Source organism: Crassostrea angulata, chromosome 2 (genome assembly GCF_025612915.1).
Source record: "Crassostrea angulata isolate pt1a10 chromosome 2, ASM2561291v2, whole genome shotgun sequence".
In the NCBI taxonomy this organism is placed as follows: Eukaryota; Metazoa; Mollusca; class Bivalvia; order Ostreida; family Ostreidae; genus Magallana; species Magallana angulata.
In genome coordinates, this window is record NC_069112.1 from 19,368,539 (window position 1) to 19,387,253 (window position 18,715).

The 18,715-nt window shown below is 32.2% G+C and overlaps 1 protein-coding gene and 1 long non-coding RNA gene across 2 annotated transcripts; both read right to left on the bottom strand.

Annotated features, from left to right (window-relative positions):
- Positions 1–2,431: 2,431 nt before the first annotated feature.
- On the bottom strand, positions 2,432–18,654 carry LOC128171193 (uncharacterized). Its single transcript, XM_052836914.1, has 8 exons — positions 18,517–18,654; positions 17,113–17,282; positions 15,449–15,608; positions 9,472–9,557; positions 7,684–7,942; positions 7,303–7,440; positions 6,648–6,740; positions 2,432–6,150 (listed from the first exon to the last, which is right to left on the bottom strand). Exons 1-8 carry the CDS (start codon positions 18,551–18,553, stop codon positions 5,999–6,001), a joined length of 1,095 nt encoding a protein of 364 aa, XP_052692874.1. The 5' UTR covers positions 18,554–18,654; the 3' UTR covers positions 2,432–5,998.
- Positions 10,842–14,272, bottom strand: LOC128171194 (uncharacterized). Its single transcript, XR_008242034.1, has 4 exons — positions 13,507–14,272; positions 13,185–13,259; positions 12,805–12,912; positions 10,842–12,654 (listed from the first exon to the last, which is right to left on the bottom strand). It is a non-coding gene; the product is annotated as an uncharacterized LOC128171194 (long non-coding RNA).
- Positions 18,655–18,715: the final 61 nt, after the last annotated feature.

Consider the following 18,715-nt stretch of genomic DNA (forward strand, 5'->3'; position numbering starts at 1 on the left):
TCTGTCCCGGCCTATTATGTGATGATATTTGGATCAATGCCAAGTTTTAACAACAGGTGTGTAAATACCCAGGTAAAGGTGATATAAAGGTAGGAAATATCTCTCTCTCTCTCTCTCTCTCTCTCTCTCTCTCTCTCTCTCTCTCTCCTCTCTCTCTCTCTCTCTCTCTCTCTCTCTCTCTCTCTAAGTAACTGTACTGTGTAAACAGTTTTCATTTTTTATGGATCTTCGCATTTTGTATATATACGATGAACATAATTGATGAACTTTGTTTATACTGTACTTTTTATAAATAATGCTGTGCACCTAAAGTTAATATAAAATTATCATGATATTAATTTTGCTCAATAACTTTGTACATGTGATATTTGTGAAATAGTTTGTTGTACGTTTTATGAAATCTGTATTTTTTTACTTGAACGAACTTTATACTCACAAGTCAAATAAAACTTTGTAAACACTTGAATACTGTTTCTGCCCATCTAACGGTACCTTTATAGAATGTGTTTACGCAATGAGTTATACATGTATCTACTTGGGTTAATTTATACGTTTCTCTTTAATACAACTTGTATGACTGTTTGTATTTGATTTTTTCAATACATAGTAAACCAACAAACACTCGTTAAAACTTTTTCGAAATTATTGAGTATGTAGTCAGTGGTTTGCTGAATATTTTTAGACGGGGTCACGTGACCCCGTCTATTAGTTTACTGTCAGCCGAAGTCTCAAACCGGAAGGCACGCGTAGAACACATGAATTTGAGTCTGCGCGTAAGAAAATAGTGCAGAAAGTTTTCATGCATTTCAGTAAATATATATTTTAAAAACACGCATTGTGGAATGAGTTACGTAACTGAATGCACAACGCCGTTGACGATTCAGTTGGTGTACAAGCTCATTAATCAATAGAAGAGGTTGAAGGTTGAATCGAAAGTAAAGTAAAGTAAAACGCAATGTGCCATTTTTGAAAAGTCGTGAATTTTATTTCGACAATCTTTCACCTGAATACTACCAAACTTCATGCGCAAGCCGAAGTTCAAATCAGGACGGATTATACAAAGATGTCTTACATATTTAAAAATAGGTGTTTCATTGGTTCCAGTCTACTTGCGGTATGACTGTTGTTCGTCTCTGAAGGAATTTTGTACATAGAAAATAAAAACAAGTCTGAATTTGCCTTCTCGTTCGTTGGCTCTTTAATTAATTTAACTGGATTAAAATTTTGAACAATGGACTGTAAGCAAAATCTATATACATGTAGATTATACATTTTGGGTGACCAATATATCAAATAAAATATACAATCTTATCGACTAAAGAACCAAGTTAAATGTTAATGTGCATGTTGTCCGGTTTAGTTGTAATCAGGCTTGGGGTGAATTACATTGTAAAGTAATGCATTACATTACCATTTTCATGAATTAGGGCATTAAATTACCATTACCATTACTTCATTTTCTTTAAGTAATGCATTACATTACCATTACATGAGTAAAGTAATGCATTACCATTACCATTACTTTGTGAAAAGTCAATAAAGTAATTTAAAAGCTAAATAAAGAGTTTTTGTAGATGTTTCAAAAATAAAACATGCTTAAACATATTGACAGGTTCATGTTCAATATCAAAGACAAATTCAATGACTTATACAAAATTCCTGTTGCACTTGTAGTGCTCAAAGTAAGGTTGGTCCCGTAACATTTACACGCTAATTGCGGAGTTGCCAATCTCTTTTATTTATGTCTCTGATTTTTGGAGAATGATTTTTAATGAATTCAATACCCCGTCTTTCAGTACTCTCAGTGCTTTGATTTTTTTTTTTGGGGGGGGGGGGGGGGGGGGGGGTATCCAAGTTTTTGTATCTGAATTGTTGTTTTAGAACGGTTTCAATGGGTAATATCCGTGCCTATGACGGTCTTCCGAACATCGCAATTTCATCGCACGCAAATCAATGTTTACTGAACACGTAACTATTTCCACACTTATTTAATGATGTTCATGTACCTGCTGTTCAGTTTTTTAAAGTCAAAATTAAGCTATATAATGTTATGTGTATAAGTTGTTACAAGAGCTGAATAATTATATTGAGTGATCAACTGATATAGACAAGAATATAATAATTTGTACAAATCTTCTATTTCAATGGTGCTAGATGGTCGTGGCTATTTTCAGACCTTATTAATCTCCTTTAACAGAAGAACAAACGTTGTATTAAGATACATAAATATATTGAAATATTTATTCTAAAATACTAAAACTTATATTTTCTTGCAAAATTGACTTTTCCGTACAATTTGGTTTTTGAGAAAAAGACATCCACAGCATATAACCAGAAAAATATGATTCATTTTTGAGATGGGCCGATTATGGCCCTTAGAGCCCCTAGTTCTTTGTTGCGTGTATTCTGGTTGAACATAGTAAAGATAAAATTTGAAGTTCAAAAATAAGTTTATTAACACAGGAATGTAACAAAACATATTACAATAAAGCATTTTTTTTTTCAAAAGATAGTCATTAATGGTTTAAGAAAAACAGAGTCAGTCTAAACTGACATCAAAAACATGTATTTGTTTGTTTTTAAACATGCCCAACAGAGAAAGTTTTAGATTTGATAACAGAAAAATTAATTTTACTAAATTGAGAAGCATTGTTTAAACACACTGAATAAGCTCTAATTAAAAGGGAAGCAATCCAGATAAATTTGTTATTCACATCTTTTACTTCATTTTCAATAAATGATGCTTTGTAAACGTTGGGGGAAAAAACTTAGTGAAAAAATCATTGACAAATCAAATAAAAATTGGTAATTATCTGTTATATGTATTTCTGGGTTTAGATTATTACCTTCAAATTATCTTTTTTTTAAAATGTAACTTGTTTTAAATTCAAATCTATTAGAGGAGTAAGTCAGCCCTTTGTTATAAAAAAAATAATAACAGAAAATTTATACAAATGTTGGTATATATAAAAAGCATCCTTTTTTCACAGAGTTTACAACATTTTTCGACCAAAGCATTAAATATTAGATATTGTAATAATAGATGTACCACAATGCAAGGTAAATCCTATAATTACAGTGAAACCTGATTACAATGGATACAGATAAATGGGAACCTGCTTATAACGAACCCTGTGTTATTCCTTTAATATATTGCTCGACAGAAGCATTTATATCGTTATATAAAGATTTTTTTTTCAAAGGAATGAGAATAGTAAAGATACTTAATGTCCATATATAGGAAGCATACAAGTTAAAATAAATATGCAATTTTTACATTCAATATCAAACATATTCAAATAAAAATCTTTTTCATTTGAAGCAAAAAAATGAAAAACAAAAGACAAATAATCTAACACAAATACCTTCTATAAATTCGAAAGAGGCAAATTGGTATCATTAGGTATATTTACATCTTTATAAGAAAGCTATCACAAAAAGGCAAAATTTACAACTGTTGCAAGCACATTTCAACATAAAAAAAACACATTATAGACAAACATGTTTAAAGATGGCAAAAAATTAAAGTTCATTCAGCTAGAGGTTAAAAAACTGATGATTCTTTTAGAAATCTTATTACAAACAATTATCGGTCAGCCTCCAAATTCTGCAACTCTTTTGCTATTTAATTTTTAGTCGATTTTTTTTCACCAAAATTGACCATGATCAAGTTTCTGAATCAACATTCAAATATTCTTCAATAGATTTGTTATACTGTATATGTCAAAATGTTTTAACTGCAAGACTTAAAGTTTTATAATTTTTGGTAATCAAAGTTATCATAAGGTAGAGTTATAAAGTTTCCAAAAAATTACAGTATGCAAAATATAAGACAAAATGATACATAAGTATAATGTAAATGAATCCCTCCTTCCCATACTATCTTAAATCATAGCGACATGTATCCGACTCCAAGACAAATCTCAGAACATTATAAAAATATTATGCAACAATATCTGAACATTTAAAGAAGTAACCAAAATTTGCATACAACAAGAAAAAAGACCAAATCACATACAAAACATAAAACAAAAAGAGAAAAAAATAAGTCAAAAATGGTAAAATTTGTAGCATCTAAATATTGTACCTTTCATACAATGCATATCAGAAAGGATTACACTCAGTAAGCATAAATTCTTCAGCTCCAACAACCGCACAACAAAAATGCCGTAGAGTTTTATCATTAATTAATTTATCATAATTATAAGCATATAGTGGCAATGCAAGCTATAATATTCTGATCGTTATTAATAATAAGATTATAATTTACTTTAGATTCCTTATTTTACATGAGTACTTTATCCGCAATCCTGCCAAATTGTATGAAATAAAATAGTGAACTCCAAATTTTCAAAAAATGATTTCATATGTGGTTTTTAAATATTAAAAAATAATAATAAAATTTTAAATAAATATGGGTGCATCTTACGACTTTACATGAAAGTCAATTCCTTGTGTTTAATAAGGAATCTATAGTAATATTCAGATCTATATTGATATTAAGAATAATATATACATGTTGAATAAACACACACCAAACACCATTTAGGAAATGAGCAGTGTTGTGTGTTGTTCACTTATGGTTGCATCATGTTTTATTCCAGTCAAAATTGGATAAAGATATAACTGATGGATGGAGAGAGAAGTGAATGAATAAATTATGATTATGGATTAAATCACTTGTACATACTATCATTGCACACAGCAAAGAACAATTATGAACTTGATATGTGTTTGATTATGATATTAACTATATATGAATTGAGGTTATGAAGTAAGCTGACAACTAAATAGAATAAATAACTCAGTGAGTTAAAAAAAAACAAAGCTTGCAGTAACACCAGATCTTCGAAAAAAAATTAAACAATGGATGATATGGCTTGAATGTACATGTAGATTGATTATGTTAAGAACCCAGTATCAGTACGTTGTAAGAGCTTTTATTTGAACCATTTGTATATGGCAGAATAATGAAACAATAAAATATGTTCAAACCAAATGTATTGGGTTTTAACCTTTGAAGATTGCAGGTGGAATGATAGATAAATGAAAGATGGAAGATTGAAGCACTTTGAGGCATGGGGCAGACCACTAGATTGAAGATTCAAAAAAATTAAAAAGAAAAAAATGGATGTTATCGTGTTGAAAATATTCACTTCATCATTTTTTATTAATACAACCCTTAAAACCTGAACCTATCAAACAAATTCGCTCAAATTGTGGATCAATATAGTTCACCAACAATCTAACTTGTCTAAAGGTATCAAATAAAACCAAATAGTGTCATACAATAGCAAGAGAATGGTACCAGACCAGACATCGCTAAAGCAATGATTGTTTAGTATAGAGTATTAACACAATAATTGATCAGGTAGGAGTGATCAAAATACTAGTGTTTGTTGATGATGATGATGATGATGATGATGATGATGATGATGATGAAAGTAAAGGATAATAAACATTTTTTTTTTCTTTATGAAATTTCTTTTCTCCAAAATTTAAATAAAAAACAGGGACACACTAAGAATTTATACAGCTAAAAAAAATTCTGCTTGCATTTCCTTGTAGAAGCAAGTTTTATAAACAAAAACTTAGTTAATAAATGAATACATCTACCACAATGCCTTTAAAAAATGATAATTAACAGTGCTTTATCAGACACTGCATACTTTTGAGATGTTTTTGCTATGTTTTGAACCAAAAAACATAAAAAAATTCTTGATAATTAATGAAAATCTCATTATGGTAAATTATTTAAACACAACCATTATATTAGCATCACTTTCACTTCCAAAGAAAAAATCATTCAATGACTGAAGAGTAGAAAATGTCTGGTAGAAATGTGATATGAGCTGATTGATAATCATCCAATCAGATTTGTGGAGACATCCAAATGTTGTTGTCATGTCACTGCAAATCGTCCGATCAGATTAGTGATGACATCAAGAAAATTTTGTCTGTGTCACTGGTAATCAACCAATCAGATTTGAGGTTACATCTAGATGATGTTGTCTGTGTCATCTTCTGTCAGAAGCAGCTGATGCGCTCGATAACGAGATCCGCCACGTTTCATCAGAACCAGAATAATTCCGGCGATGATTGCAATCAACACAATTCCTCCCAAAGTTGAGCCAACGATCAAAGCCGTCTCTGTCAGAAGAAAAAAAAACCCAGACTGAAATAATTTTTAATAAAGGGTCTAAAAATAATTTAATATTTTTACCCATTGTTGTTTCCACACTTACAAAAAGTTATGTCCCTTGGTGGAAAAATATTAGTTAAAAACAAAATCTTGACAGGAAAAAAAAAATTTGATGAGGTTTCATTTTAAGGATTTCTAATTGCTGAATAAACATTAAGGGTGAACTTATGACTGAATATTAACGTTATAACCTGTGAAAAATATGTGTTTGGTTGCATATACTAAGGTATGAGCCTACAACCCTTAACTGTGCACAAAAAAGCATACTAAATAAAGCCCTTTTATTGTTCAGGGTTTGGGATTTCAAGGTTAAGGAGTCAGTTGACTAATATCTTAAGGTACAAGAGTTCTGATTGGTCATTTACTGTTGGTGGTAAGGTACAAGAGTTCTGATTGGTCATTTACTGTTGGTGGTAAGGTACAAGAGTTCTGATTGGTCACTTACTGTTGGTGGGACCTGAACTGGAGCCATTGTCTTGAGGAGCTACTTGGCTGCTTTTCTTAATAAAATCTGGAATAATGTGTTTCTCACACTGTTCTGCAAAAAGAAAACAGAAACACATTTTATATAACCAGTTATAATATGTATTTTATTGAAAAAGTTAGCTTCATCAATAGAGGGAAGTACTTTATTGTACATTACAATCCACTGGGTATATTTCATTAAACATGATATATACACCAATAAACTTGAAAGCAAAATTGGATGTGAAAAGGGGTCGGCAAAATTAAATTCATGCAAGAAGAAAAAGCTCTTATTTTAAATTGTTACCAAAATATCCCCCTTTAGAAATAATGTATGCAGGATTTTTTTTGGCCCCATATTTTTTATCCTTCTATACTTGCAAACAGTTTAGCTCAGTCTTGAATTAACTGAAACACAGTTGTGTTTCATGTAAAAGGGAAATCATAAGAGACAATTGAATTCGCCCAGTCTTGAATTTGCCAGCTGATGAGGGCAAAAGGAGCAACAACAAAAAAACAGGGGAAAAAATGTCTTCCTGTATACAGTTTTCATGTTTGCAATCATATGACATACTAAATGGCTACTTATACCCCAGCAACTGAAGAACTCCCTAGCTTCTAGGTATTAGTCCTACCTTCAGTCTCACAAAGTCCAGTGTACATACACATAGGGTACAATGGGGTGAAGCACTCACACGATCCCATCTTACAGATCTCGGTTTCTCCACACTGATCCACTAACAGTGAAATGGAGCAGTTTTTGCCGTAGGTTGCTAAAAGATACAAGAGGTAAAACATCTCACAATGAAATCCCATGTTCGGATCCAAAATCACTAATTTGGCTAGGGGGGGTCTGAGACCTATTTTCAGAAATTTTACTATGTAAATTTATGAAATTTGAATCCCGATCATCACATACATCTACTCCTGGACCAGTTCATACTGAGTCTCTAATCAACTCTGTAACTACTGAAATCATTGATTACCCTGATTTCCCATAATACAACAATACTTACGTGACTTCACAGTGCTGTGCGGTGGCATCTTCGTAGTGGTAAACAAATCGCTCCATTTAATACCGCCCCCATCAATTGTAGTATTACTTTTCCCCCCAGAACTGCTGCCATTCCTATTGAAACAGTTGCTGGTGGGGGTCGGAGTTTGGGTGACTTTGGTACATTTTGAGACCCGGACCACCGTTTTGGACAAGACGGGAATGTTGGCTGTGACAGTACATCCAAAGGTACTGTAGCACAACTCAGTAGAGAGCTTAGCCTGTAAAAATCAAAGCACTGAAAGTACTGGCACATTCCAATTACTGTAAAATAAGTAACTATTGCAGGGGCTAATTTTCCAGGATTGTCAATTTCATAAAGATTTAGACGCATGCAAAATCAAATCACTGAAAGTACTGATACATTCTGATTACTGTAAAATAAGTAACTTTTGCAGGGGCTAATTTTCCAGGATTGTCAATTTCATAAAGATTTAGAGGCATGTAAAATCAAAGCACTGAAAGTACTGATACATTCTAAATTTTGTAAAATCAGTAATTTTTGTGGGGCAAATTCTCCTTGATTGTCAATTCTATAAAAATTCAGTGGCATGTAAAACCAAAGCACTGATAGGATTAATACTTTTATTCGAATTACTGTAAAATCAGTAATTTTCGTGGGGGCTAATTTTCCCAGAATGTCAATTTCTAAAAGGTTTGAAGGGACAATATTTCGAAGATTTATTTTCATGAAAAATAAACAACAGGCCCACAGGCCTTGATGGAAATAAATTAATATACAATTTAGGTAGAATGATCCATGGACATCTGAACTGTACATTAAGTTTATCCCTACTGTGGAAGTAGATAAGAGGATTTATGAAATCAAATACATTTTCACCAGGCCATCAAAAATTAATTCCTTGGTTGTCAGGCCTACATCCATCTGATTTCACATTGCCCATTTTTATCAATAAATGAATAAGATAAAATTTCGATAACACGCTTGCTTATTCTGGAAAAAAAATTCCGGATTTAGGATCGCATTTTTTATACTCAAGTCGATAAAACACTTGACTTAATATAGTAAGAACATAATTGCAAACATTTCGATGATTCAGATTTAATCATAGCAATTGCAAATGGACGCCAACTAATTACGAGGCGCTGTGTTTAGTTATGATCGCTACAGCAATGATTTTTGTTTTAGTATATGAAGAAGAACATCATTTAACCTGAAATGCATATAGGAGGAGAGTTCCTGCAGCTTGCACTATATTACATATCCAATTATGCTTAAACACATGGCTTTCTCAAGTCTCGTTGTTGTGGTGTTTCTTGAAGAACATGATGACTTATTGATTTCATTATTTATTTTACTTAGTTTGAGCTAATAAATATGATACATTCATTGCAAGGTAACTTTTTATTTGCTTTAAAACATTGCTTTTTTCTGGATTTGTATAAGAGTTGCACACTGAAATAAAAAGAAAAAATTATCACCGCCCAACTGCATCCGTTTTTGAAAATGTTGGCCTGAGAACCAAGAGATTATAATTTTTTATGGCCCAATATGGCCATGTTGATCCCACCCATTCAATAGTTAGTAAATAGGAATTGTATAACACTGAAAAAAACTTTTCTTGTCAGGAAATCATATGCTGCTGGTGAATAGTTTCAATGACTATTCACCATTAGCAGATTTAGCAATGAAAACTACTTCACAGTTGGATAGAACAGCATTTTCGTCATTGTTTAAAAAATATACAGAGATACATAAAAACAATGTATAAATCTTTATAAATCTTACCCCTATCCTGACTGCTGTGGCATTGACTTTCTCTAAGGTTATACTCAGGAACTCCTTCTGAGAAGTACCAGGCAACTTAGGCAAATCTGCAGGTAAAAAATCACACCTGATTTAATGCGGCCAAATAGTCAACAAATTGCCTATCAGATAGATACTTTAGATGTGGTTTGCTTAGGTATAAAAGGTAAAGTACAGAAAACTTCAAAATCTTTTAGCAAAAAAAAAAAATATACAACGCTCTTCTTATCAAGAAGATTAAGGTGGAATAACACACCTTGAAAAAGTCACTCAAATTAACTGTAAATTATTTGATTATGAAAGATATAATGATAAATAAACTATACATATGTCAAAGTAGCGAAAAATTTGTAAATTGGGGATAAAAAATGAATATCTAAAGAAATCAATTCAGTAAGTAACAACAAAAGCCCCTGCGGGATTCGAACTCAGTATGTATGGATCACAAGCCCGACACTTTATCCACTTGGCTATGAAGTAAGTAATATGTTTCAGTCGATAAAATCCTTTTAATAAAACAAAATATAGTTTCAATCAGAGTTTAGCCATTTTATGACGATGTGTTATTCCACCTTTAATATTCTATTCTATAAATGACCACAAATATCCATCCCTTTTAATGTAATAACACATCTCTTTTCATAATATCAAAAAAAATTCCTCAACAATAAAAAAGTTCCAAAAATTAATCTCATTCTAATTTTTAGTACAGCAACTGTAATTTCAATTGAGTATTTGGTGCAACATTTCCGATTTCAATGATAAAAGGGAAATTTCCTCTTAGACTACAAGTATAATTTTTTAGATGATTTTTTTTTTATTTATTTTAGAACAGCATATAATTTCTGAATATTCTGAATATTTTTTCACTAAAGTAAAGTTTGGAGAAAATCATCTAGGTACTCCGACCAGTAATGAAATGTTTTAATTGTACCAGCAGTTCCCTGTAAATATGGTTTCCCATTTCACACTCTCACGAGAACAAGATAAAAGACTGTGTACATGCATTGTAAATATACTGCTGACACAACGTAATTCCATTGATTAAGACTAACAGAGTTATCGTACTTTCGAGTGACGTCACAATGGATTTTTTACACATTGATCCGACAGAATTTTTTGGCGTCAGTAAAATAAAAATACGTAAGGGTAAGGCCTGTTTGTGTTCATTTTTATAATGCTTACATTTTATTTTCAAACAAAATAATCTAGATATTTAATGCCACCTACTATATACACTTGAAAAAAAAATCTTCTGAAATTGCACAAGAATATTTTTGCTCATGAAAGCGTAAAAGGATTTACTTTGCCCAATTTATCATATGTGTAAACGAAAAAAAGATATATACCCATACAAAAAAAAAGCACTAAAAAGTTATACCTATGAGCCCTTAAAAAAGTTACAAAAAAGTCATAACTAAGTTAGCACAATTTGGAACCATCTGATCAATTATGGTTCCAAATTAGCATCAAAAAGTTATACCTATATTGTAACTTTTTGCTTAAGTACAAAAAAGTCATAACTAGAGTGTAACTATTGACAATTTATTTTTTTCATAAAAATAAATAGGTATAAAAAAGTTATCAAAAAGTTATAATAAAGTTATCATTTAGGTACAAAAAAGTTACAAATTAAAGTTACAGAAAAGTTATCATTTAGGTACAAAAAAGTTATACATATAGGTATAGAAAAGTTATCATTTAGGTACAGAAAAGTTATAGATGTAGGTACAGAAAAGTTATACATATAGTTACAGAAAAGTTATCATTTAGGTACAGAAAAGTTATACGTATAGTTACAGAAAAGTTATCATTTAGGTACAGAAAAGTTATAGACGTAGGTACAGAAAAGTTATACATATAGTTACAGAAAAGTTATACATATAGTTACAGAAAAGTTATCATTTAGGTACAGAAAAGTTATAGATGTAGGTACAGAAAAGTTATACATATAGTTACAGAAAAGTTATCATTTAGGTACAGAAAAGTTATAGATGTAGGTACAGAAAAGTTATACATATAGTTACAGAAAAGTTATCATTTAGGTACAGAAAAGTTATAGATGTAGGTACAGAAAAGTTATACATAAAGTTACAGAAAAGTTATTGTTTAGGTACAGAAAAGTTATAGATGTAGGTACAAAAAAGTTATCATTTAGGTACAGAAAAGTTACACAGAAAAATTACAGATGTAGGCAAAAAATGTCTATCTGTATCATAAACTTCAGATAAAAAAAACCCCCAGGTACATGTACAGGTGTTATACTGATGAAAAAAAAGTCCCTAATGTTGACATGAACTTTTCATCAAATTGTTTTTGCTCTTGAATAGGAATTTAAAATCATATCTGTTCATGTGAGCAGAAGAACACAAGTCAATGTTTATGTTAATCAATATGTTTACTGAATTATATTTACATCTAATGAGTATGCTTTCCTCCATTTCTTATGGAAACTTATAGTTAACGCCTTGTTTAACGATTGGTCGAAACCTATAATGACCTTAGAAAAATCATTGAAATAATCAGGATATCAATGCAGACTCACATTCCCATTGAAGACAATTTGGCTGTTTCTTTTAGCTAACGTACTGATGCACATTAAAAATAATATAGTAAATTTAACTTACTCTTTACAAACAATTTATTAATTTGTTAAAAGAAAGATGTAAATATAAACAATATAACTTTCTTTGACGATTCATGCAGGTAATGAAGGGAGCAATGATTGCAGAAAAAATTTACATAACTCGCTAATGCGGGTAATGTATTTTTTCTGCAATGTCGCTACATTCATATCCCGCATATGTCACCAAAAAAGCATTTTATTGTTTACATAATTATCTCAAATCATTACAGACCCTATATGCAAGTTTTTTAAATAAAGCAATAATCTAACATAAAACCATTTGGGATTACATGTGTGTCTAATGTTCTTGCTAAATTTGAATAGAAAGTTTGAAAAACATTATTTTGTAAACCAAAATTTGACCAAAACCTTCATAATTAAAGCATGTTTTAGGTTAAATTCCTAACATATACTAGCATGATTTTGTTCCAAACATACTAGTATGATTTTTAAAACAGTCCTGGTTCTAGATGATACCAATGACCTGCAGTAATTTATCAGCAAACAACTGGATCTGTTTCTTGAATCTGTTGAACTTCCTAAAATGTATAAAAAAGAATGTTTCATTTATATGGCAATTTCTTACTACATGTACTTTCATTGTAACTGTTAAAATCCTTGACAACTACCTTATACTTAAAACAGAAAATTATATAGCATACCAAGTTGAATATATATGTGATCAGCACCTGGCAGGTGAAAACTGGTTTCTGTTTACATGGCTGCATGTATTTCTATGGGAACGGTTGCTCTTGCATATGATCTCTTTCATAGTATTATCCTCGTCCTCCATTAATCTAAAAGAAGGCAATAATATTTAAAACATGATACTGTTTGACAATTTTCAATATATGTAGCATAAATTATTATTAAATATCAGTAAAACTTTTCAATTCTCTGTTGACCTAGTACTCCCCCCCCCCCTCTAAAAAAAAGTCAACATTGATACAGCATGCAGTTGCCATTATATTCTCAGATTTACAATAATTCATTTACTAAAAGATATACATAATATATGGTTAAAAATTTAAAATCTGTATATCTTTACTTAATAGACACACACACTTACTTTTTTCATCTTGTATTAATGATGTATCTTCAATCTGGTGTACAGTCTGCTAGCTGGACTTGGTTGGGATTTTTTCTGCAATATACAATGATACTCCTTTTAAAAGAGTCGGCCATAATTTGATTACATATAGAATGTACATCACTAGATATACATGGCTGCATAGACTTTGATATAGATGATAAAATCATGCACTTCTTATTAGAATTCTAGAAATATTCCAAATGTAATTCATTTCTAAGTGCAAAGCAATAATATAGAAATTGAGATAAGCAAACACAAATGAATTATTTAAAATGACTTGTTTGTACATCAGACTTACCCTGAATGGAAATGGTCATCCACAACTAAAGCCATATCATCCAGGTCTTAAGCATGTCCATCTTTATGAAACCACTGCTTGCAGTTTCATTACTACATACAACACGCTGTGATTCTGCATATTTCTTGAAAAAATCAGGAAAATCTTCACAACAACTTCTGTCTTCTTTGCCCATTTCAAAATTTGATGGCGGAATGGCAATTGTCCAATCAGAATTCACGAAAGTCAAAGTTTGAAATTTTGGCCAATCACGATACAGTCACGATTAATACCGGGATAAATCTTTAAAATTTATTTTGGTTAAAAAACAATATTATTTACTTAATATTATCTTAAGAATTCTGCATTTAATTGAAACAAATTTTAGTAATATTTTCTTCCCTTACAACCTGTTAGTTTATTAACCGATCATCAAAACTCGGCATTTCCGGTCTCAAGAGCCGCCATTTTGAATAATTTGAGGGAATTTTAAAAACTAAATCAATTTAAATACCAATGCATTTTTACAATTGATGAATATGTAAAACCAAAAATTATAACACCTTATTTAAATAAAACATGTTTCCCAAAGTTTATAACACAGTCCTTATAGCTATGTGCTGTTATAAATTACGATGAGAGATAGGCTTGTACTGGGAAAACATACAGATGGAAATAGCAGTACTGTTCTTTGTTAACAGCATGTCTATTAATGAAATATGTGAATAAATATGATGAACCCATCTCATAATAACAAACAATGCTACCACCCCTCCCCAGCCCCCCCCCCCCCTTTCTTCGCATGCATTCGATGTCGTGGGAAAATTCTGAATCAATTTCTAGAAATCTGCTCTATTCCTTTCTTCATGGGGTAGGTCATGAAAAGTTGGAAAAATTTTCAGTGATAATATAAAGTTGAAGCTACCCCTTAGTATTTAACAGTGTTTAAACGAAATCGTAATATGTCTAATGATGTTCAAGAGACCGATAACAAAATAATGCTTGCAGGAGCAAAATAAAAAATGTCTGCTGGTCAAAACACACACATCAACTTTTTATCTAACAAACATCAGTGTCATCACAGCACGGACTAAGCATGACCTCTTTAGACACCCTTTACTGTTAATCTGGGATGTGTGTGCGTTCAGGCGGAAAGTGATTTCCTGTTTCTGCCTTATAAAAACAATACAATTTTGGACAGGTGTTTGTGTTGCAATTGATGGACTGGATTCCCGTTATAATGGTTATGTCATTGTTTTCAAACAAATCTTAGTGAATTTACTACCCAGTGTGTGATCAACCTACATCTACCCCCCCCCCCACCCCCCCCCACCCCCCCCCCCCCCCCCCCCACTTATCGTGATTTTTTATAAAAAAACAAAGATATAACGATATTTTATATTAGTTTTTAGATTTATTGTGATAAAAGTCTACTTTAGACTTGAACCTCTTCGATAAGATTCTCTTAAATTTTTAGTGTAAAAATGACAAAGTCCAAACACATTCACAAATTGACTAAGTTCAATGTAGGTACATTTTAGTTATACTGAAAAGTTTCTAAGTTCAATGTAGGTACATTTCAGTTATACTGAACATTTTCTAAGTTCAATGTAGGTACATTTCAGTTATACTGAAAAGTTTTTAAGTTCAATGTAGGTACATTTTAGTTATACTGAAAAGTTTCTAAGTTCAATGTAGGTACATTTTAGTTATACTAAGAAATTTCTAAGTTCCATGTAGGTACATTTTAGTTATAGGGCAAAAAGTTTAAGTCCAATCTAGGTACAAAAAAGTTATAACTTTTATGTGCCTAAATCTTAGGTACATAAAAGTTACACTTTAGTTACAGAAAAGTTATGACTAAGTGTAACTTTTTTTTGTATGGGTAATTATGTTGTGACATTGAAAATTACATGTATCTTAACCCTGATCAATTTCAAAATAAAGATCAAATTCTACTCACAATTACTTAAATTCCCCACAGGCAATTCATAGCGTTGGTCGTGTAAGACTCGCTGGTCAAAGTGGATGTTGTACTTGTTGGTGGCGATGCTGATGTCCATACTCAATGGGTTATCACAGTGGTTCAGCACCAACCTCCAACAGAACTCTAACGCCCCCACCTGTAATAACAAATGGACTTTTAACCAATGCTGCTGTGTTAGAAATTAATACATCGATGCTGCAGCTTGAAATGATAATGAATAGATTAATGCTGCATCCTGTAATGATACTACATGTGAATGATTAATACTGCTCTGTTACATGTATAACAGTGACTAAATCAATGCTGCCCCATGTAATATGTGACTCAGTATAAATCAATGCTTCCCCATGTAATATGTGACTAAATCAATGCTGCCCCATGTAATAAGTGACTAAATCAATGCTGCCCCATAAAATATATGACTAAATCAATGCTGCCCCGTGTAATATGTGACTATATCAATGCTGCCAAGAGTAATATGCGACTAAATCAATGCTGCCCCATGTAATATGTGACTATATCAATGCTTCTCCATGTAATATGTGACTAAATCAATGCTTTCCCATGTAATATGTGACTAAATCAATGCTGCCCAATGTAATATGCGACTAAATCAATGCTGCCCAATGTAATATGCGACTAAATCAATGCTGCCCCATATAATATGTGACTATATCAATGCTGCCCAGAGTAATATGGGACTAAATCAATGCTTCCCCATGTAATATGTGACTAAATCAATGCTCCCAGAGTAATATGTGACTATATCAATGCTGCCAAGAGTAATATGCGACTATATCAAAGCTGTCCAGAGTAATATGCGACTATATCAATGCTGCCAAGAGTAATATGTGACTAAATCAATGCTGCCCAGAGTAATATGTGACTATATCAATGCTGCCCAGAGTAATATGCGACTAAATCAATGCTGCCCAGAGTAATATGGGACTAAATCAATGCTGCCCAGAGTAATATGGGACTAAATCAATGCTGCCCCATGTAATATGGGACTAAATCAATGCTGCCCCATGTAATATGGGACTAAATCAATGCTGCCTTATGCAATATGTGACTAAATCAATACTGTATCCTGCAATAAAAATGCCTTAACCAATGCAACTCCCTGTGATATCAGTGACTAAATCAATGTAATAATAGTGAACAAATTAATGCTGCATCCTGTTATGTTTTAAAAAATCAAATAAGTATAACATAAATAGAAATTAGATTAATTTCTTGAACAAAAAAATCAATGCTGTATCCTGTAATTATAAGTATTCTAAATTAATCAATGCTGCATCTTGTAATAATAATGCATAGCTGAATGCTGCTTTCAGCCTTTCTGTAATGACAGATTATATTTCAATCCTGCTATCTGCATTGACAGTGATTACAAGTAAATATTAATACTGTTTTGTGGTTTTATTTACAAACAGTGAAAAAATCAAAGCTTCTTTTTAATAAACAGCCACTAGGCTTATTCAAAGCTACTTTTTTTAACAAACGGTCACTAAATCAATGCTAATTTTCTATGAACAGTGATTAAAATAGTGCTGTTTTTTTTTTTTTTACACAGCAATGACTAAAACAATAAACCTAGACTGCCTCTTTGACCCCTTTTTGACCCCTGGTGTACTCACTAAGGGGACGTTCATCTTCCCCACACAGTCCGCCTGTTCACATTTCTCTGGGTGGTATGTACAGTGGAGCTCCATTCCAGATGAGGAGGAAGATGACCTGGAGTAGGCATTCAGACCCTCCACCATCTGTCTCCAGTCTGTGCAGGCTTCATCTTCCACCGCTGACACGACTACAAAATACAGCGACATAATGCACACAACATATTAATTATGAAATCATTTGAATGCGTGCGTGACAGTCAGACCGGTCTGAATACCAGCGCCAGATAGCTTAGCAGTTTGTGGAGCACCTGACTAGAGATTCAGGGGGGCCTGGGTTCGAATCCCAGTCTAGTCCTTCATTATTTCTCCCATCCCATTACATGCAGAAGATTCAATTTGACATACCAGGCCCTGCCTTCGTCAAAATTTTCAAATCATTCAACTCGCCTCTTAGTTTGAATACATTGGAGGGGGAGGGGGGCTATTTTTTTTAACATACTTCAAACACAAATAATACTGTTGAATCATTAGAATTTGTGGTCGCTCAGTTTTCGAGGTATTCATGGGTAGCCCTTCCCCACGAATTTACATTCTCAACGAAAAAAGAATTAGAAAGAGTATTCTTTTTTACTAAAAGTGAAAACTGATGCACCCACGAAATAAAATCCCCATGAACAAGTAAAAAAACAACAATCCACGAAAATTGGCCCCCATGAATTTTAATGATTCCACAGTATATGTAGTGTGAATTCTTTGGAATGCATGGAGGCTTGCAGTTTCTGGAGTGGACACACAATAAGTAAACGTTAGACATTCAGCATCATCATAATTAATATAGATGTTCACAGGTTGGAGTAAGCAATACGTAAGGTGATCATAGGATTATAAAAGCATGTTCTGATGCAGGGAAGAGGAAAGGCAAGCTACATCACTCAAGGTGTACGCCTGACTCTCCCACAATAGACCCCTTCACGGTAACTGCAGTACTGCTCTCTTGCAGGGCAAAATGATGCAATTTGCTGAAGTTTAAGCAGACAGATTATTAAATGACATAAATAATACAATTGACATTACATCATATTTCCCTAAACTATGTCATTTTGCCCTGCAAAGGAGCAGTATCACTGTGAAGGGGTCTACACACATGAGCTGGGGATTGGGAGTGGGGGTTCAAAGTCAAATGAAAATGTCTTCTCTGTTGATTAACATCATTAAGAATTGCAAGTTAAGTAATTCTACAATGACCATCATGGATTAAAAAAAAACCATTACGTTGCATTATGCAATAATTCAAGTGCTGAAACATGCAAGTGAATATAGCTGAATCAATGTGCGCAATTTCCTTTTATAAGGGGACTGTCATGTCTAAAATCTTCTTAATAAATCAATGATACATAAAAATACATGGTTTATTTGTATTACCTGATAAATATAACAACGATGCGATAAGGAATCTCATGATAATTTTAGAGGTTCATTGAGTAAGTTAACTTCCTTCTTCAGTTTGTTGTCATGATTTAATAAATGTCAAAATCGATTTCGATGCATATTTCCGGTTGAGCTGCATCTTTAAAACTTGAAATAAAATAGCAAAACCCAAACAAATGAAAGAAAAAAAGGT